This window comes from Frieseomelitta varia, unplaced genomic scaffold, assembly GCF_011392965.1.
Source record: "Frieseomelitta varia isolate USP_RPSP 00005682 unplaced genomic scaffold, Fvar_1.2 scaffold_188, whole genome shotgun sequence".
NCBI lineage: Eukaryota > Metazoa > Arthropoda > Insecta > Hymenoptera > Apidae > Frieseomelitta > Frieseomelitta varia.
In genome coordinates, this window is record NW_025109616.1 from 271,400 (window position 1) to 296,306 (window position 24,907).

The following is a 24,907-nucleotide window of genomic DNA, read 5'->3' on the forward strand; positions in this document are numbered from 1 at the left end:
CTACGTTTCGAGATTATGATCTTCGATAGAAGTAAAATTATCATTTTTCAGAAAGGGCTGACTACAATATTTGCCAAAAAAAAAAAAAAAAGGAAGAAATAGTTCTGCTATAATACTTATGTGCTATTAATTAAAACTCTTTGAAATGTCGCTTTTGAGCGATATTAAAATAAAAAGATAAATATTTTAGTAGAAATTTTGCAACACGGCACCTCCAATTATCATTTTTCAGAAAGGGCTGACTATAATATTTGCCAAAAAAAAAGGAAAATATAGTTTTGCTATGATACTTATGTGCTATTAATTAAAACTCTTTGAAACGTCGCTTTTGAGCGATATTAAAATAAAAAGATAAACATTTTAGTAGAAAGTTTGCAACACGGCACCTCCAATTATCATTTTTCAGAAGGTACCGGTTGGCATAATATTTGCCAAAAAAAAAAGAAAAAATAGTTTTGCTATGATACTTATGTGCTATTAATTAAAAACTCTTTGAAACGTTAATATTTAATTAATAAACGTTATATTAATATTTAATTAATTAAACGTTAATAATTAATTAAAACTCTTTGAAACTTTTGAGCGATATTAAAAATAAAAAGATAAACATTTCCGTGAAAATTTTGCAACTCGGCATCTCCACTTTTTTTTTTGAAACTAGCGGTCAAACAGAGAGAGAGAGAGAGAGAGAGAGAGAGAGCTGAGTTTTGCAAAAAAATTCCGAGGTAAACCGAGAAAAAGGTGGATGTACCTTTGCTAACCTGTTGGGGAGGGGATGACCGGTGTTTCGCGACGTACACGTGACATGGATGTACGAGGCTGGCGTCGAGGGGGAGGGTGGGGCGGAATTGAACGAGACAACCCCTTCACATGCGCGGCGTTCGCGGCCACGTGAAGTGGTGCGTTCTTCCACAACTCTCGAAAATGTCGACCCTCGACGGCGCGGTTAACTCCACGTGTAGTGTCTGCCCTTTCGTCGAGGCCGAAACGACTTTTCTCGCCACGGGACGAGAGTCGGACAAATCAGGGGATCAAAGGCGACAAGAGGGACCGCTGCTGTCAACAGTTTTACGCGACGAGTGTCGTTAAGAGTGCTACTTTGATCACGAGTGCTTCGTTCAGACGTCTTCTTGTACAGTTGCTGTTGACCGCGACAACAAATTGCAAATATTTCCATTTATTTATTTTAATCGTCGCTTCGACGCGACGATTTTATCACGATTTCAGGAATCGTAGTTGCGTGCCTGTACAAAATGAAAGTTTCTCGGCTTTGGAGGAGAGCGTGACTCGCGGAAAAATTGCGATCACTTTACGCGGGAAGAAAACTAACGGTTGGTTAACTAACGATCGATGGACATACGCGCGGAAACATGCATTGCTTCACGATTCTGCGATACTGAATGACACTGCGATCAGGTGAGTGATCACTTACACAACGATCAGCCCCCTTTCATTACTTGCAATCCATCTTACGTAATAAGACGTAACTTCCAAACACTGAGAGATTTCTCCACGTGGCACGTTCCGCGCGAGCAGAGTACGCGAGCGTGTGAGGGGGAAAAAGAAAATCGAATCGATCCGTGCATCGCTGGACAATGACCGGGAGAGAGAGATGCCATTAAATTCTTATGCACAATGAGCGGGCGGAAGCTCGAGTTCCCTTCGAGAGACGAGAATTCGTGCCGGGCTTGTTAACATGAAACAGGAATCGTTTCAAATATTCATCAGTCTGTCTCTCTGTTTGCGAAACACGGAAAGCGAGGCAATTAAAATTTAAAGAGATATGGACAAACCCCGGTTAATTTTTAACATTTCATAAAAGTTCCTTGAACTTTCATAGCTACCTGTGTCTTTCTTTCGCTCTGACTTTGTTTTCATTTGAAAAGTATGATCGACGGAATTTCACAGAAATATTCGTGACCTATATTTTCGCTACCCTCCCCCTCAGCCCGCTTTATCGCAAATCGGTGTGATTTTATCGGCACGTGGCGAGCCACAGACTAAACTGTAAGTGTAATCAAGAATCGAATCGTGCGGAAACACTTTCGAACAATAGACACAGGTGACGAACGTTAGACGAAAGACAGATTAAAAGGCTTTCAAATTAATTGCGAGACTCGACGCCTGCGAATTGAACGTTAATTCCAATTACTAACTGTTATCGGTCATTCTCGACGCCATCGGGCACCAGTGAAAGTAGATTTTTAGATTTGTAGCTTAGATCACGCCTTCTTTTTTACTGGTAACACGATTTACGATCGGCGCGAAGAACTGACCGCTCGCTATGTGTTACGCGTTCGAACAACGAGTTACCACGACCCCGTTTCTTGATCACAAAATCGATATTTCCGATTCTATCGGGATCTCTGCGTTACGTTAATGTAGATTACTCGTTGGCAGCTCGGCGGTTGTTAATTCTCAAGACACTCGCCGCAAGTCTTCGGCTATAAGGTATAAAAAATCAACGCGTGTTTGCAACGTAACGTCAAACGAATAAATTTGCTTACCGGGCTGATTATTTCATGCTCTCGCTACGTCATGGAACAGGTGTCTCCACGGGGTTCGATCAATTATTTCTCGATAACAAATCGATCAATTTCCAGTCGATAAGCGGAAATTGAACGCGGTGGTATTGGGTATCTAATGCAGTCGTGGTCGACTGCATCAAATTTCCGGAGCCCCGTTACAATGACATTCGCGTGTGTGCAACTATTGTACATTTGCGATATGCAGAGGATTTTCACAGGGAAATGATTCGACGAATATAAATGTAGGGTGGGCTTCTTCTCACCTATTTTTTTCTTTTTTTTTTTTTTTAAATGAAACATCAAAATATAAGTTATAACATTATAGACATTATAATGAGTATTATAACAATTATAATAAGTTATAATATCATATTGTATTATAATAAGTACTATAACAATTATAATAAGTTATAATATCATATTGTATTATAATAAATTATAATACTGTGTTATAATAAGTATTATAAAAATTATAAGTTGTAATATTATATTATATTATGATAAGTATTATGAAAATTATAAGTTGTAATATTATATTATATTATGATAAGTATTATAAATATTATAATAAGTTATAATATTGTATTATATTACGATAAGTATTATAAAAATTATAACAAGTTCCAACGTTATATTATATTATAATAAGTATTATATAAAATTATAATAAGTTATAATATTATATTATATTATGATAAGTATTATAAAAATTAGTATTATAAGTTATAATATCATATTATGTTATAATAAGTATTATAAAAGTTATGATATATATATTATAATTTTAATAAGAAGTGATTTTTGGCCCACCCTGTATTATCGACCGAGTACAAAGTAATTTAATCGTAATCGTTCGAGTGCGAACAAATGATCCTACGGTAAAAAGAAATTTTTTTATCGGAATTATCGCGAGTAAATTAAGACTATCGTCGGAGAAAAGAAGGGGTGCGCGCCCTATCACGCGGTTCTCGAGGAATGACCACCGACCCTCTTAAATAATTGCTCACTCGATAAATGGAATGACTGTCAGTTAGCTCGAGCTCGCCTCGCTTGCAATATTTAGAAAAGAAACAGGGGAATCGTTGTATGTAACGAGATATCGATCTTTTCATTAACGCGACAAAAATGATCGGAATTTGGCAGATGTTAATTACAAGGTGAATTTAACCCTTTCCTGGAGGGTGTGACTTTACAGTTGCCAAAAAATATTAATTATAATTAAAATTATATTAAAATAAATATTAAAAATATTATTATGCAAATATCCATTAACGCTAGAACAATCGTATCAAAATATTGTACATTTTACTGGTTGCCACAATTTAATATAACATTCTATATTTCGTAATTTAAGTATTTTACATCCTACAGATTACTACAATTTAATAATTAAAATAACTGGATTTATACTATGGATAATTAATATAGTACAGTTAAAATAAATGGATTTGTACAATTACGTTTCTACAGAAATTGATATTAATTCTGACAAAAATAAGCACTCGTGGAAAATCATAACGTTTGGTTACAGCGTGAAAAATAATAAAATTGCACGATTATTTATAAAACTTCAATAACGATAGTTCCAATAAATAATCAGTGTTAAATTTCTTCACTCTTCTTTCACGTTTGGAGAATCATACATCTTATCATTTCATTTACTTTGAATTATAATTCATTTAGAATCACCTAAAATTGAGAGCCTTTCAGTGTATTGATTGACGACAGGATTGTTGAAAAATCGGTTGGCTGTTCGCAGAATGCCCTTTGCAGGGGAATGGTGCAAAGTATGGATTTATTTCGGATTCGTTTTCGCGTGGGCAAAGGGTGCACGTCCACGCTTTGACACATCCGCGGACATGGGGTTGGTTCTAGTTCCAGCGGATGCTGAGGTAGACTCCGTCATTTTTCGACTTCGCGCCACCGACCAGGATGCAGATTTCCCGCTCGTTTTCGAAGTAACCGGTAACAGTTTTCACGAGCAATTGCTTTTCAGAAAATTCAGAACGAAGCGCGCGCGTCGCATCGAGTGAATTTCTTTCTTTTTCGTTTTCCATCTCTTCAGCTACCATCACACCTGTTGTGAGGATCGACAACCTACCGTGCACGCTGTACAACAAAGTGTGCCAGGCCAATGTGATTCTAACGAAACGACTAGTTGCCGGACGCCTTCACGATTTTGCAGTGAGGGTCCGAGACACGAAGGGAGACTCGAACTCGATGCAAGCCACCATTTCTGTTACGAACGCGACCACCCCCCGTGACAAAATATTCCCGCACATACCCTCGCTGATAATGGTACCCGAGGTAATCATTCGTTCAGTTGTTTAGATTAGCGCTACCATTCGACGCGTTAGCAGTTTCTCTCGAACAAATCAGATCTCATTGATACTACAGTCATTTGTTGAAAGAGACACCTTCTCGCTCGTAAATCACGAATTGTGACAATATCAATGTTGCGAAATTATTTTGCGCAGGACACCAAGCCTGGTAAAGAATTAGATTATCTTCTTGTAAGGGCTAATTCTTGGAGTGGAAAACCGGTTTATATAGAGCTCTGGGTGAGTCACTCAAATTACAATATTTTCTTAGATATAGAGCAACGAATAATATTGAGAAAATATGTATAATAAATGTAAAATAAAATAAAAGTGAAATACATATATTAAGAAAATAAAATAAAAATGAAGTATATATATTAAAAAAATAAAACAAAAATGAAATATATGTGTATACTAAAAAAATAAAATAATGATAAAGTATATATATAAATATATAAATATATATATATATATATACTTCATTTTTATTTTATTTTTTTAGTATACATATATATTTCATTTTTGTTTTATTTTTTTAATATATATATTTCTTATTTCCATATATATATATATATATATATAAGGTAAATAAAATAAATATATATATATATTTTTATATATATATTAGGAAAATAAAATAAAAATGAAATATATATATTAAAATAATAAGATAAAAATGAAATATATGTGAAAAAGAAATATACATATACGTCGTTTACATATCATCCAAACCGTAGTCGTACTACGCCGCACTACAATTAATTGTCGTCTTTGTAGCAACCGAAAGAGCTTTTCACGATAAGGCAACGGCAGACACCCACGCAAACGCGGGGAACAATTGTGTTAACCGGAGAGCTAGACTTCGAAACGCAATCCATGTACACCCTCACCATGTATGCTACGGTATGCAAGATTCTGAACAATTATCGTGACTTCTCGACTACCTCCTGGCAGAAAGTTTAAACAAAACGGTTCGTTTATGCTAGGATCCGTACACCGAGCAGGGAAAAGACACTAGAAACATCGCTGGTTTGAGCGTCGTCGTGATCGTACGAGACGTTCAAGATGTTCCCCCGATTTTCACACTGGCTCCACCCCTCACGAAGATCAACAACTCTGTACAACCTGTGAGTTTCTTTCAAAGCAAAAAAAAAAAAAAAGAAATCTATTTTTTATAGTATGACTTTTTCGATGTAAATTTATATTGCATTGATTTCAGGGTGATATAGTACTGCGAGTGCACGCCGAGGACGGGGACAAAGGTGTGCCGCGTGAAATCGTGTACGGTCTCGTGTCTGAGGGCAATCCCTTCACGCCCTTTTTCAACATCTCGGAAACAAACGGTGAGAATATATTGGGAATGGTCATAAGTAACGTCGTTTTTTGATACTGTACAAAATTTTATTTTATTTAAGAGATTTACTTCATTTTATTAAATTTTTCGTTATAATTTAACAATATGACAGAAATTTATTTCATTTTATTTCTTATATAATTTAACAATATGATACTGCACAGAATTTTATTTTATTTAAGAGATTTACTTCATTTTATTAAATTTTTTGTATAATTTAACAATATGACAGAAATTTATTTCAATTAATTTTTTATATAATTTAACAATATGATACTGTACAGAATTTTATTTTATTTAAGAGATTTATTTTATTTTATTAAATTTTTTACGTGATTTAACAATATGACAGAAATTTATTTCATTTTATTTTTTATGTAATTTAATGTAAACAATATGTTTATTTTTTATGTAATTTTTATGTAAACAATATGTTAAATTATATATCGATATATTTAATTTGAATATATATTATAATAAGTTAAATTATTGTTACTCGAAAGCAATGTTTATTATTATTACTCATGGGTATCCCTATTATATCACGATTTTAAAGAGAAACTACTTGAGAAATTATATTATGCCACTTTCTCTCAGTTCAAAATCACACAACGGCATATGAATCTTATTAATCATTTTATCTTACTAGAAATTTCATTGAAGTTTCACGTTACGCATTGATCGACGTTCACAAATTCATCAAAACGTTGGTTGGAATCACAAATAATTCGTAGCGGGTGATTTCCTGAGGTTTACGGACGTATACACCTAAGTCGAATGACCTAATTCCCGATTCCTCAGGAATTATCCACTCGACGAGTTGGATTTCAAATTAATTTACCACCCCTGTTTCCAGCGTTAAAGCGTGAGGGAATGATTCATACGCTTGAACGCGCACACGGGAAAGAAGATTACGTATGCAATTCCTGCGCGGTGAAAAATAAATGAAACCGTTGCACGTTGGTGTCTGCTGGCAGAAATTCCATTACGAGAAAAGCGCAACACTGATCAATAAGAGTCAATCTTATATAGAGGGATTTCGATTTCTTTATAGAGAGACTTTGAAAAAATTCGTCATACTCTTCTTTTCTACGCCGTACTCTCGGCGTAGTCAGTCTTTGATGATAATAATAAGAACATTATGGACTTTTCTTTTGCAATCCTCACGTAGTGTTTACAAAACATGCTGAAAGAGTCAGCAGTTTTCAAGTAATTTACGTAGTGTGCATATTCCGCACCGTCGTGTAAGGAAAACGGCAACGCAAAGGGCCGTGAAACGACGAGGCAACTTCATACTCGTTCACCGGACGATCGCACGAAATACACACGTGTTATCTAACGTCTAAGATTGACGATATGGATTCTTTTTTTTCCCCTCCCCGCGGAACCAAAAACGAGTCAGGCGAGCAAGTGGCCAGAACTCGATGGAAGTGGCCACTTGCTCGGAGGAAAGTCTTGGGCGGTCTACAGCGCGGTATCGATCGCACTTAGGGGTCAGTCTCTGCTTTTCAGGCTGCGATGCTTATCATTTCGTGACACGAAGCATGCGACCTCTTCGTATACGGCCGCGTGTGTAGACGTGGCTGCCGGGGAAAGCCGGTGGAAAAAAAAAGGAAAGAAAAAAAGAAAGAAAAAAGAAACGGACGGGGCCAGAAGGAATATAAAAGATAAAGGAGTATTGTGCTCTCGAAACATAAACGACGGGCGGCTGTAATTTTACGCGCTGCCGGAGGAAGTGGACGTTGATAAGGGGAGGGACGTTGACTGTTTAACTATAGTTGCCAGACACGTACCTGTTTATTACCACGGCTACTTGTTCAATTATATATCGGTATTGGACTCTGTTTTCAAATTGTGAAACTTGAAGAGTATTAAGAATATATGGTTTAGAATTTTGGAATGATTCTTGGCAATTATAATTGACGAATTGCTTTGAAACTGAAGTTTCGTAGGTAATTTAGTATGAATGAGAACAAGACAGAAATGAGGAGGTAATGCCAGCAATTTCATTCGCCAGCTTCAATTATAACATGTGAAAATGAACATGTAAGAATATTAAAAATATGGTTTAGGACAGAGGTGGCTAACTGGCGGCCCTTGCCCCTACTTTTCTCATCGCTAGCGCTATCCCCTCCACTATCAAGCAAATAGACAGTCAATGCAGTGGAGGGGGTAGCGCTAGCGATCCAGGAAAGGGTTCGCGAGTCGCCAGTTAGCTCTGGTTTAGAATATTGAAATAATTATCGATTTTTGTGGTTTTTAGCCACGATCATAATCGAAGTGGCCGCTTTGAAACTGAAATTGCGTTAGTGTGAATGAGCTAATACACACATGTTAGTGAGAGCGATGATAAGTTTCAAGTACAAAATTTCAAAATTAAGAATATATTAAGAAAAGGATATTAAGAACACATTTACGTTTAGAATGGTGAAACGATTATCGATTCTTATGGTGCGTTTAGCCACTTATATTATCGACGTCGCTTTGAAACCGAAATTACGTAGGTAATGCAGTGTGAATGAGAAGAAGACAGCTACGAAACTGTAGGAGAAGGTGGTGTATGTTAATGAGAGCAATTCCATTCGCTAAACTCCTTTCCGTGACGCGTTATGGAAAATTTCCATCATTGAACACGTGCGTGCCTTGCACGCCTTGCGCATAAGTAACAGGGATCATTGACCGAAATGTTTTATTCATAATTCTTAATAAAAGTAATTCGACTCGTCACCACAACTTGTGTTGCCTAGTACGGTACGCGCGAGTAAAAACGTTTAGTCCTTGGCGATCTGTTTTTTTTTTTTTCAGCAATGGGTCGAAAAAACGGACTTGAAATTAGTTGAACCCTTCAGAGACTAATCTAAATTTCTTTTCAGAGGTAATCTAAATTTCAAATCTCGATATGGTCGATAGGTGAAATCAGCCTTGCAAGACCTTTGGAGGAACTCACCCAAATCACGCACGTCGGAGCGCCCGTTGTTCTCACGGTGGTTGCTGAAGAGATAAGAAGAAGCAGAGAAGAACCTCCTGCCCAAGCGACGGTTGTTGACGTTGGTTTTCTCCTCGGGGAGCCGGGGAACAGCCCGCCATACTTCGAGAGCGATAAGTTGGTACCTGAGACGTGAATATAATTTCCATTTCTTTGGCAGTTGCAAAACTATTAGATTATACGGGGTGTCTTATTTAAAGTGTCTCACGCATTATTTCCTATATATATATATATATATATAGAGTACATCGCTAAACATAAGTTTCACTTTGATTTAAAAATTGTAAAGTCGAAGGAATGTATCTGAATGTATCTTTTCACGAGCTACGTGATGCAACAGAAAAAAATACACGTCTCTTAGATAAGAAATGAGAACGACTTTTGAAAGAAACATTAAAAAGAGACGTTTTTAAAAAAAATAATTAATTAGAAAATTAATCAAACTAAACTATCCGTTGTGAAAAAAAAAATTGGTGGTTTCAAGTAATGTAAAATTCAATTTGTTTGACGCTAGGATGATCATAAATCATGTGCAGGCAAACGTGTTATTCTCTTATCTTCGTTTTCTTCGACGAAATTATACAGTGTGGAAATCGTGAAGTCATGGTACAACCGACCTTGAAACATTTCTTCTACAACGAATACGTGAGATTTAGACATTTTCTCTTACATTTAAGAGATAATTGCGTGGGACGTGTTTCAATGTACAACCGTGTAATACAATTCGCATTTGTTTTCTTTTTTTCTTTCTGTTACAGTTACATCGCGACGATAGACGAGAATCCGGAACCGGGGACCGTGATCAATTTCGGCGAGCAATATTCGGCCAGAGTGAAGGACGAGGACATCGGGAAAGCCGGGGTGTTCGCGTTGAAATTAGAGAACAACAACAACACGTTCGAGATAAGTCCAACGGTGGCGGAACGTACCGCGGATTTCATCGTGACAGTTCGAGACAACGCGTTCATCGATTACGAACGATACAAAGTTCTGTCGTTCAAGGTGAATGTAAATCTTTACGTGCCGACGATGTGATTTCGATTAATGAAAGTTTCATTGAATCTAGATCGTGGCACAGGAGGTTGGCCCAGCCACGAACCTGTCGGCATCGGTGCCGGCCACTATCTACCTAAGAGACGTTAACGACAATCCGCCGATATTCGACGACGAGTCGTACGAAGTAACGTTGTCCGAGAACGTAACCGCAGGCTCGCGCGTGATTCAGGTGAAACGACAGATTGTTACGTGGTGTTACGTAACAATTAGACTAAACAGTCCGGTCAAATGACCGAAACGGTTTAAAGATTTAACTTCAAATTCTGTGTTCATTCATTTCCTTCGTTCGTTTAACTTTAATATATAAAAAAAAAAAAAAAAATGAAAATATGTGATACCTCTCCCTATCTAAAATTTATTCTGTGTTATGCTTGTTTCATGTATATTAAATATAGTATTATTAGTTATTATTTAGTATTATTATTTATTTAGTTATTAGTTAGCATTATTAGTTATCATTAGTTATTAGTTAGTATTATTAGTCATTATTAGTTATTAGTTATTAGTTAGTATTATTAGTCATTATTAGTTATTAGTTATTAGTTAGTATTATTAGTCATTATTAGTTATTAGTTATTAGTTAGTATTATTAGTCATTATTAGTTATTAGTTATTAGTTAGTATTATTAGTCATTATTAGTTATTAGTTATTAGTTAGTATTATTAGTCATTATTAGTTATTAGTTATTAGTTAGTATTAGTCATTATTAGTTATTAGTCAGTATTGTTAGTTATTATTATTAGTCATTATTAGTTATTATTATTATTATTGTTATTATTATTATTAGTCATTATTAGTTATTAGTTAATATTATTAATCATTAGTTATTAGTTAGTATTATTAGTTATCATTAGTTATTAGTTAGTATTATTAGTTATCATTAGTTATTAGTTATTATTATTAGTTATTATTAGTTATTAGTTAGTATTATTAGTCATTATTAGTTATTTGTTATTATTAATTATTAGTTAGTATTATTTTGACCAGTTAGGATAGAAATACGTATACGTAAAATGTCGGTAGTGTTTAGTGCGTTTGGTATTTCTAAAATTCTAAAATTTCTAAATAATAAATAAGATAATTATTACGTCATATAATTGTTGATATTTAAATATATTGTAATATTTACGTATTGTATTTATATATTGTATATTAATATCTTTTTTCTTCTTCGCGCGTGAATTATTCCGTGCAGGTGCACGCGACTGACAAAGACACAGGCGTTTACGGGAGTATCCGATACACAAGTATAGCTGGAGAAGGCAGCGAAGCTTTCATCATGGACCCTCACACGGGGTTCATAACTGTCGCTATGGGCTCTTCGTTGGATCGTGAGGTCGCAGCGACGCTCTTACTAACCATCGAGGCTCGAGACGAAAATGGTAACGGGAATAGCGGCGTTGTTCCTTTGATAGTCAACCTAATTGACGTCAACGACAACGCGCCGAGGTTCGAAAGGGACGTCTACGAGTTTATGTTGAACTCTGACCTGACTAACTTCACGTCCCCGGCTTTGATAAAGGTACATCGACTATATTATATAATATAGTATAATATAATAATATATTATAATATTATATTATATAATATTAATATATTATATAATATATTATAATATCATATAAATATAATTATCTCAACACTAAACCACCACTGGTCAAATTTTGGACTGTTTTCAAACGTTTGGCTACAATTTCCTACATACAATGTTATCACATCGCTATTTATCTTTACTTGTTTTCTTATTTTTCCCTTCGAGAAATATACGCAGCCTGTTCTCAATTTAACCGGTCGAAAAATTTATGATGTTTATTTTTCTAAAACCGCGCAATCGGTTCATGAGAAAGTAGTATAGAGGCGCTATCAAATTAGGCACGTGAATGAACGTTAATAAGAATGTTTTGTTGCAAGAATACACGCAGATTTGGGTGCACATTTCATAACTTCAGTATAAAAGAGAGAGCATCACTCTCAGAATATAAAAGTTCCAAATTGTTTCCTTTGCAATTCAAGTGACAAGTGCAAATTTAAAAAAAAGAAAATAAATAAATCCGCAATACTATGTATTTCATAAGTTATTTACATTTATCCTGGAAATGTCAAGCCGAATATTTAGCTTATTTAGGCGAATATTAAATATTATATTTATTTCTAGAAATGGTTCATTCAAGTATAAGAAATATTACTTTCTTTAAGAACCGATCATCTTGATAGAAATAGATATATAATGAAGTGTCGATGAGACTTAGCATCAATTCTACCAATTCTACCAAGAAATTTCGTTCTTCAACATCTGAGAGAGAGTCAAGAGAGTCTTCTAACCGTTGACAGGCGATCGACGACGACGCGGAGCCACCGAACAACGTGGTCAGATACGAATTAATTCACGGGAATTACGAGAACAAATTCCACCTGAACGAAACGAGCGGCGAACTGACGCTTCTGTCGCCCATAACGAAAATCAGGCGAAAGAAGCAGAGCTCGTACTCGAGGAAAGTTGCAACGAAATTGACCAAGGATCAACGAGAGACGCGGAGCGATTTGTTGACATTTGTAACTGCGAACGTCGATGTCGACGAATCGTCGACGAATAATCGAAATGGAAGCAACGCGGGAAATTTGACGAAGGTGGTCGCGAAGAAACGACGGAGACGAGCTGACAAGCCTGATGCACTCTATACTCTCACTGCCAGAGCATACGATCTAGGTAAATTTATTGATGAAAAGTTAATCGAAGATTCGTTCCCTGGTAGTCCGAGAAGAGCAGTTGAATTTATTGAATTTATTGCTTGTGACGTGAATCTAATTTAGTGTGAACGATGTGTATCGTTGCAGGTGTGCCGCATCTTTCGAGCGTGGCGAAAATACGAATTCTCAGTGGGGCCGCGATGGAGGCACGCATAATGATGTTCGTAGTGCCAGGAGAGCAGCCAGACTCGACCAAGACTGCCGAAACTTTAGCTGCCATTACAGGTGGTCGAGTCACCGTGTTGGAAACACGACCTTACATTCAACAGAATTACACTGGGAGTACAGGGATTCCGTCTGGAGGAGGAAAAAAGTTAGTGATCTATCAATATTTGGCAATTAACTATTATACGATTTAATACGACTGTTTTTTTTTTTTTTTTTTATGTATTTCGTCCATCGATCGACGAAAGATTCAATAATAATCGAGTCGAGTAGCGAATTTGAAGGATTCTAAATTTTAACGTTCAGTTTTTATTTATTTGTTTGAAAGAGCTTGAAGGAGAATAGGTAGTCAAATGTTGCATAATGGTTTCTGAAAAATTATTACATAGTTTTGGAAGAATTTTTACATATTAAATATAATCAATATATATTGTTTCAAATCTGTCATTATTTCTTAATTTTCTGTTTGTAACATAGTAAATTTATTCGTATCTATTTTCACAAATATATATATATATATATATATTTCTTTTTTTACTATATATATACTTATATTTATATATTTATTTCACTTTGTGAAAGTAGATACGTATAAAGTTGTGAGGTTACGAACAGAAAATTAAAAAATAATTACAGATTTTCGAAACAAAATAAGTAATGAAAGGCCATCTCATCAGTATTGTTCCAGGATTTTATGTAATATTATACATAAAATACATACTTTGAGTACAATTTTTAGTCTATTATTGAACTGTAGGTTAATCTCTAATAATATATAATAATAATATCTCTCATCTCTATGAAATATACTTCTCGATTTGTTCAAAAAATCATCTTCTCGTGAAGCTGAAAATACGAGTCAATTTCTATTCTATTCATACTCTATTCAGCAGCGAGACAAAGAAACACTCTCTGATTTCCTCTGATGAGATTCTCTAAAATAATATTTACCAACTATTATAATTTCACGATGGATCAACTTTTTTCTAAAGAAAAAAACCAAACCAACAGTCCTCTAGCTTCACTTTTTTTTTATAATGATACGACAAAATCCCATTATAGAAATGTAACTATAGTACACTGTATTTCAAGAAAGTAAATTACAGTTTAGAGGCCGTTCAATTACAAAAAGACTTATGATCAAAAATAGAAACTAAAAACAGCTGAAAATTGATATTTGACAACCTGTATAATATGATCGAGACCAATATTAATTAGACACTAGACATCTGCAATTCGATACTTTTTCTAGGAGCATTGTCGTGGCGCGCGTCGAGCAAACGGAACCAGGCACGTCTCTGGTTGACGTTGAAAAGATTCGAGAAGCTCTGGCCGCGAACGGAGTCGGGATCATTGGCGGTAACGCGATTATGAACACGACCATGCACGTGGAAAATACGAATCCTCCACCTGTCGTTGGAACTCCCCGTGTCAATGACGGTCAAACGACACTTGTTAACAATACTATTACACATGTTCATAGCGAAGAAGTGGTACGTATTCAACGACGGTGGAAATCGGGAAACGTTTCGGAAATTAAATTTCTGACAAATATGTGTTTTAGACGGTGTACAAAGCAGAAAACAAATTATTAATCTGGCTTCTGGTAATTTTGGGTTTACTCATGCTTTTGGCAATTGCCGCGTTGATTATCTGTTGCATATGCCCTGGATGTCCGTTTTACATGGCACCCAGGAAAAGACGGGTACATTCCTCGGAAACGTTGGTCGTACGATCAGACTTTGGCAGACCAAAGCGACATCTTCATCGGCAACCGGCAATAGCCGCCGAAGGTGAGCTCTGTCTTTCAACTTGTCAACTCTTGTCTACGTTAATTTCACAAATTATTACAAACGAAAGAGGGAGAAAAAAAGAAATTTTTGCAAATTTACGAATAATTTATGCAATATCAAGAACTGGATTTTTAGGATTTATTGTTTGAGCTCGTCACATGTTTACTGTTCATTTTTCTTGATATTCGCATAAACAATATGAATACTTTTTTTGTTTGTTTGATATTGTTGCTCTAGAGACTTTGGAGAATAGATGTACCACGTTTAAAAAATATTACGTTTAATAAATATTATTATTCAGCATTTTCGTCGTGATTAGTACACTGTACGAATACTTTTTACACCCACTGTATAAAATTTCAACCTGTCGTCAGTTGTTAAACGACTGAATGAAAATCATCACGTGTCGTTGTGAAAAATCTCAGTGTCGTGGAATGGGAGGAAGCAGGCGTGGAGCGCCGACCCGACTAGGAGGAACTGGCAGTTCAATAAGAGGAACGTGAAGAACTGCTCGCTGCCTGGCGACGTTGCCTACGTCGCTTCCGAGCTACGTCAGCCGAGCGACCTTCGGATGACGATCGAGGCTCAACAACAACGACTGAGGGACGGCGCCTCGAGGTACGATCACTCGAGAAGAAGCAGAATGAACGAGCAAGAGAGAATGTACATGGAAGACGTGGAGGAGCAAAAAGCTAGGAGAGGTTATCGTACCGCCGAGTTGGATTCCCTGCAGCGGCACGAGGTGGAGAGAGGCTCCGACTTGCAACACCAAGCTTACAGACAAAGGTACGTAGAGAGACGTTCGGTCTCTCGTTTCGTCTGGGTGGTCTAGTTTAGTTTAGTCTCATCTGACAGACTGCCACCGTAGATTCATGGAGCCCGACGTGAACAGCGAGGAGCCAACGGTCAGAGAGCAACACTTTTACCGCGAAGGTAACGCCGAGGTGCTGCGATTGGTGACGCGTGGACAGCTGGAAGACACGAGCCATCTTCATCGTCAAGCGTCGCACCATCACCGGCCGACGGCCATGATCGTTGATGGTAAGGACATAATTCTGCAAAGATTCATCGAAGACCAGAAGTCAAGGCACGAGTTGTCGATGCAGGACATCGAGGCAGCTCGTAGCATGGAATCGCACCAGAGATCGAAAGAAGTATGCCAACAGCAACAACCGCCGGAGATAATCCTGATACCGGAGAGACTGGACCATCACGGTCGTCACAGGCAGCACCAGCTGTCCTCCCTCGAAGAGATAGGGCCGACCGTGCAGAGGCTCGTGATCGACCACGGTGATTACAGCTCGCAAAAGACGGCAGAGAGAGAGTCTGAAATGCGGGGGAAGCAAGAGAATGCCGACGTGCCGATCTCTGACAAGCCGCCGATTCCTGACATTCCCGTCAAAGAGCAGCGAGTCCAACCGCCGGACGACGCACGGTACTCGTTCCACGATTTGGAATTGGCTCGACAGAACGCATTGTTGACCCGGTTGCTGCTCGAGAGGGAGAGTCGTCGAGCAGGAGGTGGCGGGATGGACTCGACCAGTTACCTGGAGACCCAGAGCCTGCCCGGGCAGGTGGCGATCGCCACTCAGACCGACAGGACAGCGGCCACGCAGACGGAGCGTCAGGCGAAGAGCAGAAGCGACAACGACGAGTCCGACAACGAAGAGTCTAGACATAGAAGGAGATTGAAATCGAGGAAGAGGTACGGCGACGGGGATTGGAGACGGTGCCGAGCGCCGTGGACCAAGTCCTCGCCGATCGAGGAGGAGGCGAGGAGGAGCCCTTGCTTCGACAAGCGTCTCAGCATCCTGAGGAAGAAGGTGAGAGAGGTGAAGGAGGGCAGGAAGATCTCGCTGGAGCCCGGCGTGCTGCGGGAGATCTCGGACTCGTTGGACGGGAACGGGAGCTCGTGCAAGGGCGAGGAGAACGAGACGACGAGGCGCAGCTACCAGAAGAGAACCGAGCAGACCAGCATCAGTTACAAGATATTGAACGAGAAGGAGAGCGGCTCGCAGTCGAGCGAGGAGAAACGTCGGGAAAGCTGCGGGGACGATCGAAAGGTGAACGCCGCCGGTGACCAGTCTGCTTCATCGTCGGAGGTCAAAGATCAACGGGAGAGACGCGAGAAGAGTCCGCGAAAGGAGGCGAGATCGAAGAAGACGCAGAGGAGAACGGACGGCGCGACAAAGCCGAGTTTCCGGATCCTCGAGAAGGAGTTCACGATGCTGACGAAGAAACTGAGCAAGCTGGGCGAGAGGAGGAAGTTTCAGGAGAGCACTGGCAGCACCGACGAGAAGTCGGAGCGCTCGTTCGCGAAAAAGACGGATTCCTCGAGCTCGCAGAAACAAACGGCCGAGTGTGCGAGCGCGTTGAAAGCGGAGCAAAAGGGCAAACAGAGGAAAGACTCGGCGATTGCCAAGACGAAACAGAAGCTGAAGTATCAGCAGAGTCATCAGGTGATGAGCACGGGGAGTTCGGAGTTGGACGACGGCCTCGACAAACCGAAGAAATCGATCGTGAAACAGAGACCACCGATCGGCGGCCAGAGCCACGCGAAGGTGAAACGTCAGGCGCAAGTCGATCGACGAGAATCGAAGAGACAGAGCACGCTACCCGAGTATCGAGACGAAGAGGTTGAAAAACGAAGAGAAGCTGCCTCGAACGACACTCTGAAAATGGAGCCAAAGTCTGACAAACTCGTCAAGACGACGACGACGACGACGACGACGAGAGCACCGAAACTGGCTGTTGTGTCACGCAAGCAGAACGTGAGCGAGGAAACCAGCACCAGCGCCACCGAGGAGAAGAAAGACGAAGGTGGCACGTTCCCTACGCGAGACCTCGCGAAGAAGAGCAGCACCGATCTATCGGAGGGAGATTCGTACGCGTCGAATCGAAGAGGTGATTCCACTATGCGTCGACGCGAGGCGGAAACTTTGCCGAAGAAAACAATTCCGCAAAAGTTCAGCGACGACTTTGTCGAGGAACCAAAGACAGAAATCTCTGCTGCGACAGAAGAGAAAAAGGTGTCGGAAACTGAACCGAGGACGCAGGATTCGTTTGACAAATTTGCGACGGGTTTGTCGAAAGATGCGAGTACAAAGAGAGCGATCGATGACGCTGCGACTCGCGCCGAGGGGCAATTAATTACAGGTTCAACTAAGAAAGAGACACGAACAGCTCGAGATCGACGGATCGATAAAACTTCGTGGGGGACAGAATCTACGGAGAGTGTAAAGCACACCGACGAAATGGTGACGAAAAAAGAAGAAATCGCGGGGATAGATAAATCGATGAGCGAGACTGAAAGAGACGTGGCTCGCCATGTACAAAGAGATTACAAAGCGAAGGGCGAATCGTTGGATGAGGAGTTTGGGAAGCGGTTTGAAATTACAGCTACAGATGGATGGTTGAAAGAGAAGGAACGAGAAGAAGAGAAAATGAAAAAACTTTCGAAAGATCTTGGATTCAGAGAAAGTGTCGCTTTGGAAGGGCTTAACGAGACAGAGGCAGCTTACAAAGCACGAGAGACTCCGACAGGAGAAAAGAACGCGCATATATCGCCAGATTATGTTGATAAAGATAAGGAAATTATGCTGGACGAAGCTGACGTGAAGGGAAAGGCAGAGACAGAGCCTGAAGTCAAAGATCACGTGAGCAAAGAGGAAGAACGAATAAAGAAAATCGAAGAACCTGAAAAATATGCAGAAACTGAAATATCGAGCGATGGTACGACTGGTGACTCGGAAGTATGTAGGAAAAAAGAAATAGAAATAAACGAAACTGATCGAGAAGAGGAGAAACAAATAGCACACACGAAAGATGTTCCAACGTCAGATTACGTTGCCACGGAGGAGAAGGAAATTGAATTCAATGTTCGAGATGAAGGAAAGATCGACTTAAATGCAATAAAAGTCCCGTACGAGTACGAGAAAGAAACTTACGACGGGAAAGTTGAAGGAGATGTTCTTCTAGACGAGCGGGAAAAGTACGAGGACGAAGACGTTGAAAAAATGAGATCTACTTTCAGGGATAAAGAAAAGAGTATTGGCGACGAGGAAAAAGTGGTCGTTGCAAGAGACACAGTTGAAGATTCTGAGGAAACAGTTGAAATAACTGGCGAAGAAACGTTGGAGAAAATTGCCACAGAATCAACCAGAGATCGACAAGTCACTAAAGACTTGAAGACAAGCGAAGATGAAAAAGCTGACGAAAAAGTCACGGAGGAGTTTAGAATTTCCAAGGAAGCGACTGCGGATAGAAAGATTACCGAAGAAACAACTAAAGAAACGAGAAACGGTGATAAAATTGCTGAAGAACTGTCTGCAGAACGTGAAATTATCGAAACGACCAATGAAGAACAAAGTGTTGAAAAAGAAGATTATCAAACAACTGAAAGAACGTCGTCTGAAGATGATGCAACTGCTGGCCATCTTGGCATTGTAGCAAAAACCATCGACTTCATCGAAAGGGAAAAAATATTCGACGAAGAAAGGACAATTTGGACAGGGATTGATACCGAAGGAGAAACTGTTTCTTTAGACAAAGTAGAACGATCCGATGCTGCAGACGCGAGATCAAATGATCAAGAAAGTCAAAAGAAAAAAAGTTCTCCCAATGGAAAGGGAATTTCCACGAAAAAAGAAGAACAAGTTGTTACTGGCGATCGCGAAGTTGGTAAAGGAGATGTTTCTACTGGCAAAGAAAAAGAGATGGTAATTGTAGAAAAGAAAGGAGCAAGCAGAGAAAAGGAAGGAAAGGAAGCGAGTGCTGTCGACGATAAAGAAGAAAAACTGACTGAAAAAACTAGTGACCATCGGACTCGAGAAAAAGAAACTAGCAAAGGAACACGAGAAACTGACGAGGATCGAGTCAGTGACGAGAAAACTGCAGATATCGAACAGCAACTTCTGACTGAGGAGAAGGATCACACGTCGACGATTCGCAAAAATGACGAAGAGGAAAAAGACGATTCGTTAAAAATGTCAACCAGTCATCGTGAGAAGCAAGACGAAGAGGTGACAAAAGTTTTAATAGAAACTCCCGTGTCGATCAGTGACGACGTAAAAGAGGAAACACCAATGAAAGTACCAGGTACAGACGATCACATTAAAAGAGACAGTGTTTTTTCAGGAGCGTTCAAAGTCGTTCACTCGTTAATCGACACATCGACGAATGGCAAAACACCGAGCTCTGAAACAGAGGCAGCATTTTCCGAAAGAGAGAAACCTTCAACTTCCCGAATAAATGGCGGCCCCGTGACATCGTTGGACCAAGGAAAGGTGAAAGAAGACACGGAAGAAGGTAAAAGTATCGACTTGACAGGCAATAACAAAGTAGCAACTAGTTCGACAAAGGATACGAAGGAGAAATCCGACGAGAATGGACTGGTGTCGACTGACGAACGAGAAATTAGCGAATCATCGATGGACGACGAGATAAAGGACACGGTAGCGAAGGAGCTGCGGGAAGAAAAGCCGGCGGAGAAAGTTGCCGAGGATAATGAAACGGTAGATGAGAAATTAGCACGAACCGCCGGGAAAGGGGTGGTGCAGTCGCCGAGCGAAGCGAGCGAGGGTGGAACTCGGCCGCGACAGACGTACGCGAGGGAAGAGAAAGAGAAGTTTGCGCCTGATTCCATTATGTCGGAAGTTACGACAGATTCGGGGGGAACGTCCGAATCCGGGAAGCAATTGAAGTCGGAGAGCGAGCAAACCGAGTTACAAGAAGTGGAGCAATTCGTTGGGGGAGAAAGTTTTGCGGCGACGGAGGGAGGCGATGTTGGTGGAGTGACAACGTTTCCGGGGAAGTGGCCAAGTACGATGGTGTCTGACGTACCTGGGACTGCCGGCTGGGAATCGGATAATAAGCACGATCCGATTGTGCTGAGAACGGACGAAACGTCGCTGGCGAAGGAAGAGAAGGAGGAGAGACCCGGGTTCGTTTTTCTCGAAGGACAATCGACAGACGTAAGCCTTCCACTTTTTACGAGCGCGATAGATACGGCGGATGAGTCTGAGGACAGTGATTCATCGAGTGATGTTTCCAGGAAGACAACGTTAACAACCAGACCGTACCAGACGCCGCGACATCGTGCCCGGCGACTCTCCGAGAAAGAAACTAGCCGAGTGGACGAGCTAACCGAGGCGCGAAAAGACGGAGAGACGGAAGACGAGGACTCGTTTCGGATAATCGAGGATACGAGCATGGAACGATCTTCTCCGGCGAAACTGAGCGAGGAATACAAAGAAACGGAAGAAGAATTAGCATTAAGGGAAACAGATACAGAAGACAAAGAAACAGCTATGGAAAATATAGAGAAAGAGGAGCAAGTGGAATTCGAATGTGATTCAGCGACGGATAAAGGATCGTCGACCGCTGGAAAGGATGAACCGCTGAAAGATTCGAGAACGAAGCCTGGAATTAAAGCTGACAGACAGGATGGTTCGTCAACTTTGGCTTCCAAGCTGGCGAAAACCGAGACTTTCAAAGTTATAGACAGAAGAGTGAAAGAGCTGGGAAGGAAACGGGTGATCACGCAGAGAAAGAAGAAAAGTTCCTCCGAGGAGTCTTCGGAGGAGAAAGCAGCTCGCTCCTACGACGTAGCTGGACACCGAACGCGCAGAAAGCTGCCAGAAGACCAGCCGAGGCAAAAGGGTCAAAGCGTCGGCCAAACGAAACAATCGGAAAAGAGGGACGAGCGAAAGCGATCCCTGTCGAGATTGAAAGCTGAGAGGGAGAAGAAGTCGCCGAGCAGCAGCGAGAAGTATCCAACGCCGCCGAAAACCGGCGAGATCGGCACGAGCAAGGCTCAGCCGAAGTACATGGCTTGGTACAAGAAGAACCGAGAAGAAATGGAGAGGAAACGGGCCGAGTTGCTGGCCACCGACGACGAGGAGCAGCTGCCTCGATGGTTACGAAGGAGCATGAGAAATCAAACATCTGAAAAGGAGGATAGAAAGGTAGAAAAGTCGAGCCAGAAAATTGGTGACACGACCCCGCGAACGAGACGCAAGATCAAACCCTTGGTGAACGTCGAGTCTGAACAGTTGAAGGCCATAGTTCGCCAAGGGAGGAAATTAAGGAGAGCCGAGGGCGGGAAAAACGAGGATCCACCGGTTCAAATATTCGCGACGACGCCGCCTGCGGTCCCGCAAGATCCTAAACATCACTTGCTGCAGCACTCCGAGTACAAGTACGAAAAGATGCCCGTACCGTTTTATCTTCATCCTCCACCGGCTCCTCATCCGTCCCCGCAGCTGTCGCCGGAACACTTTGAAATTCCGCCAACGGTGGAACACCGTACCAGCGACGATTTCGACTCTGGAATAGCCGTGTCGTTGCAACAGGGTGGCAACAGGTTGCGACACCAGCAATTGTTGGAGAAGAAGAGCGTGTTCGATATCGCGTACAGCGAGGCTGCGCCCTCTCAGCTACGTTCCGACAGTACTTCACCACCGTCGTAAACTATGTTATAATTTAATGACTGTTTGTTTTTCTAGAAACGTGTACACCTAAAATGTGTCCAGCCTAAGATTTCTAAGATCTTTTCATTGGCTAACAAAAATTTGTGTCGAGGATAGTACATAGTTTACGTATTTCTTTATTCAGTTCGGTGTAACGTACGTTACTTGTGAGGATATTAAAGCCTCTTTTATGGTGAAACAAAATACTGATTGGGAAAATTTTATTTATGTCAATTGAAACAATATGAAAATTTTTAAGGAGAACACTGAGCCTGTTTTCTTACGTACCAAGTTCGTCAATATGTTCGCAAATATAAGTACTCACCAAAAAGAACATCGTCAACGTTCATGGTTAAAATTCAAATAATAAAATTTTTGTTTCAATTATTCCAATTTTGGTTATATAGTGCAGGCCAAGGTTGGACACGGCTGGTGTATATTTTTTCTTTGTTGTTTAACACTGGAACTACCGAGGTGACCGAAAAGATTAATTTCGTAATTTTTGTTAGATATATTAGATAGACGTAAAACAGTGTTTTTTTTTTTTGAGATTTAAATGATTTTTTTTTTATGAAATACATAAATAAAAGCTTGTATATTCCATGTATATTTTACAGTTTTTCTATTCTTTTTCTGTGCTTTAGTGCTTGGCAGTTCTAGCGTTAACAAAGTTCAAAGTACACACTAAGATATTGTTAAACAGGTTTTGAATATTTTACGCGACAATTAATGACAGAAATTCTCGAACGGTATCGTTGACAAATGTACAGGATGAGCCAAGGAGAGACGATTTTGTCATTATTAAACTTTCAAGTGTTACGGTCCTGATAAGAAGGAAAATGGGGCAAAATGAATTGAAGTTAAACTAAATTACGCACACGAAATTCAGGGTTAATTATATTTAACAGAAATTAGACTTCAGAAATTATTACCGAGAGGATTGTAAACGACACGTTTTTAGAATTTACACTTTGATAGAGTGAATTATAATTAAAATTTAAAGAAGCATTCAATTAGATCGAGAGTGATAAATATCTACACTTACTACTTATTACAGAAACAACATTGAAAGGAAGCTAATGGAGTTTAATGCATTAACTTTTTCTTGCTCCGTCAGATTCCTATTTTGTTAAATAAATTACTTTCGTATAATTGACTTCTTTCAAAAATAACTCACAATTCACGATTTTGAATTGACAATTGCGTTAATGTTTTCAATGACCAATTTTATAGCATAACAATTATTCCAATATTACGATGTTTATAATTATATTGTAAATACATACACATACATACATATATATAAAATCCCAAGTGTTAGTTCATTCGTATGTTTACTGTAATATACGATATCCTTACGAAAAAATTTATTTATTCTTCTTCTTCTTAGAAAATTAATTTTTTTAATTATAACTTCAAATTTAAAAAAATTTTCTTCTGTCTGTTTGATTTTACCTATTTATTTTATTTGCACCTATCTATCTTTATTTACTTATTTATATTCATTTATATCCATCTATCCTATATTTATTTATAATTTTATTTATATCCATCTATCCTATATTTATTTATAATTTTATTTATATTCATCTATCCTATATTTATAATTTTATTTACATCCATCTATCCTGTATTTATCTATTATATTAATTTATTTATATTCATAATATCTAATCGTTAACGTACGTATTGTGCGTTATTTAACGTACAACATCAAGTTCAATATTTTTATCTGCTCGTTCACATTAACATTAACATCTTTGTAACGTTGTCATAAAAGTTACAGAAAAGAACGATCTTGTGTCTTCTTGTTATCGATTTTTTGTAACACTCGGCAAATAAAATACCAACGATAATTATAATCGTGACAGCAATCAAACGAGAACGAACTTCTATCATTCCTATTACTCTGTTATAAAACTATCCTCGGTCCCGACTTTACCGTTATCTCTCGCCGACCAGGTCTTATTCTCCATCTAATCGTGGCACGTGTAAATTTTAAATCATTATCGCTGAGATTTGACCAGGTAATGGTACAAAGTTATTTTCGTTTTCAATGCAATCAACTATGCAGAGTAACAAATATTTTGGAACTTACAGAGTCACGTATTGGACCAAATTGTAAATTTGCAAATTATTCTTGTTATAAAAGAATACATACATACATACATATATATATATATATATATGTAAAAAGTATCGACGAAGACAAAACGCGACCATTTTGGCGGCTACGTTGAGAAAGAATGTGGTCACGTGATGATACAGCGTGTGACTGACGTCACTGGTAGCACACGAAACAAAGTACGTAGGTATTCAAGAGGATCGACGTGGCCGTGAAGACTGACGTGTCACGACTTTCGTGACATAATCTGACGGGGACGTGACGTCATAGATGCAACTAACCTACCGTAATCAGAAATATAATGGTGCATCAAACATAACCGGAGACTGGTAAATTTTAGGACTGGGAAAGTAGAAACCGC

At 39.3% G+C, this 24,907-nt stretch overlaps 1 protein-coding gene across 2 annotated transcripts; it reads left to right on the forward strand.

Annotated features, from left to right (window-relative positions):
- The first annotated feature begins 885 nt into the window (after nucleotides 1–885).
- Nucleotides 886–22,921, forward strand: LOC122539022 (cadherin-86C). Of its 2 annotated transcripts, XM_043673594.1 has the most exons (18): nucleotides 886–1,416; nucleotides 4,288–4,493; nucleotides 4,594–4,835; nucleotides 5,006–5,089; nucleotides 5,627–5,752; nucleotides 5,836–5,976; nucleotides 6,069–6,192; nucleotides 9,114–9,306; nucleotides 9,948–10,191; nucleotides 10,256–10,414; nucleotides 11,442–11,768; nucleotides 12,578–12,953; nucleotides 13,082–13,307; nucleotides 14,412–14,652; nucleotides 14,724–14,952; nucleotides 15,378–15,738; nucleotides 15,821–20,924; nucleotides 21,005–21,169. In XM_043673594.1, the coding sequence occupies exons 2-18, from the start codon at nucleotides 4,289–4,291 to the stop codon at nucleotides 21,077–21,079; spliced, it is 8,457 nt and encodes a 2,818-aa protein (XP_043529529.1). In that variant the 5' UTR covers nucleotides 886–1,416; nucleotide 4,288; the 3' UTR covers nucleotides 21,080–21,169. The 2 variants fall into 2 exon arrangements, with proteins under 2 accessions (XP_043529529.1, XP_043529528.1); XM_043673593.1 differs by having other exon boundaries at nucleotides 15,821–22,921.
- The last annotated feature ends 1,986 nt before the right edge of the window (nucleotides 22,922–24,907 follow it).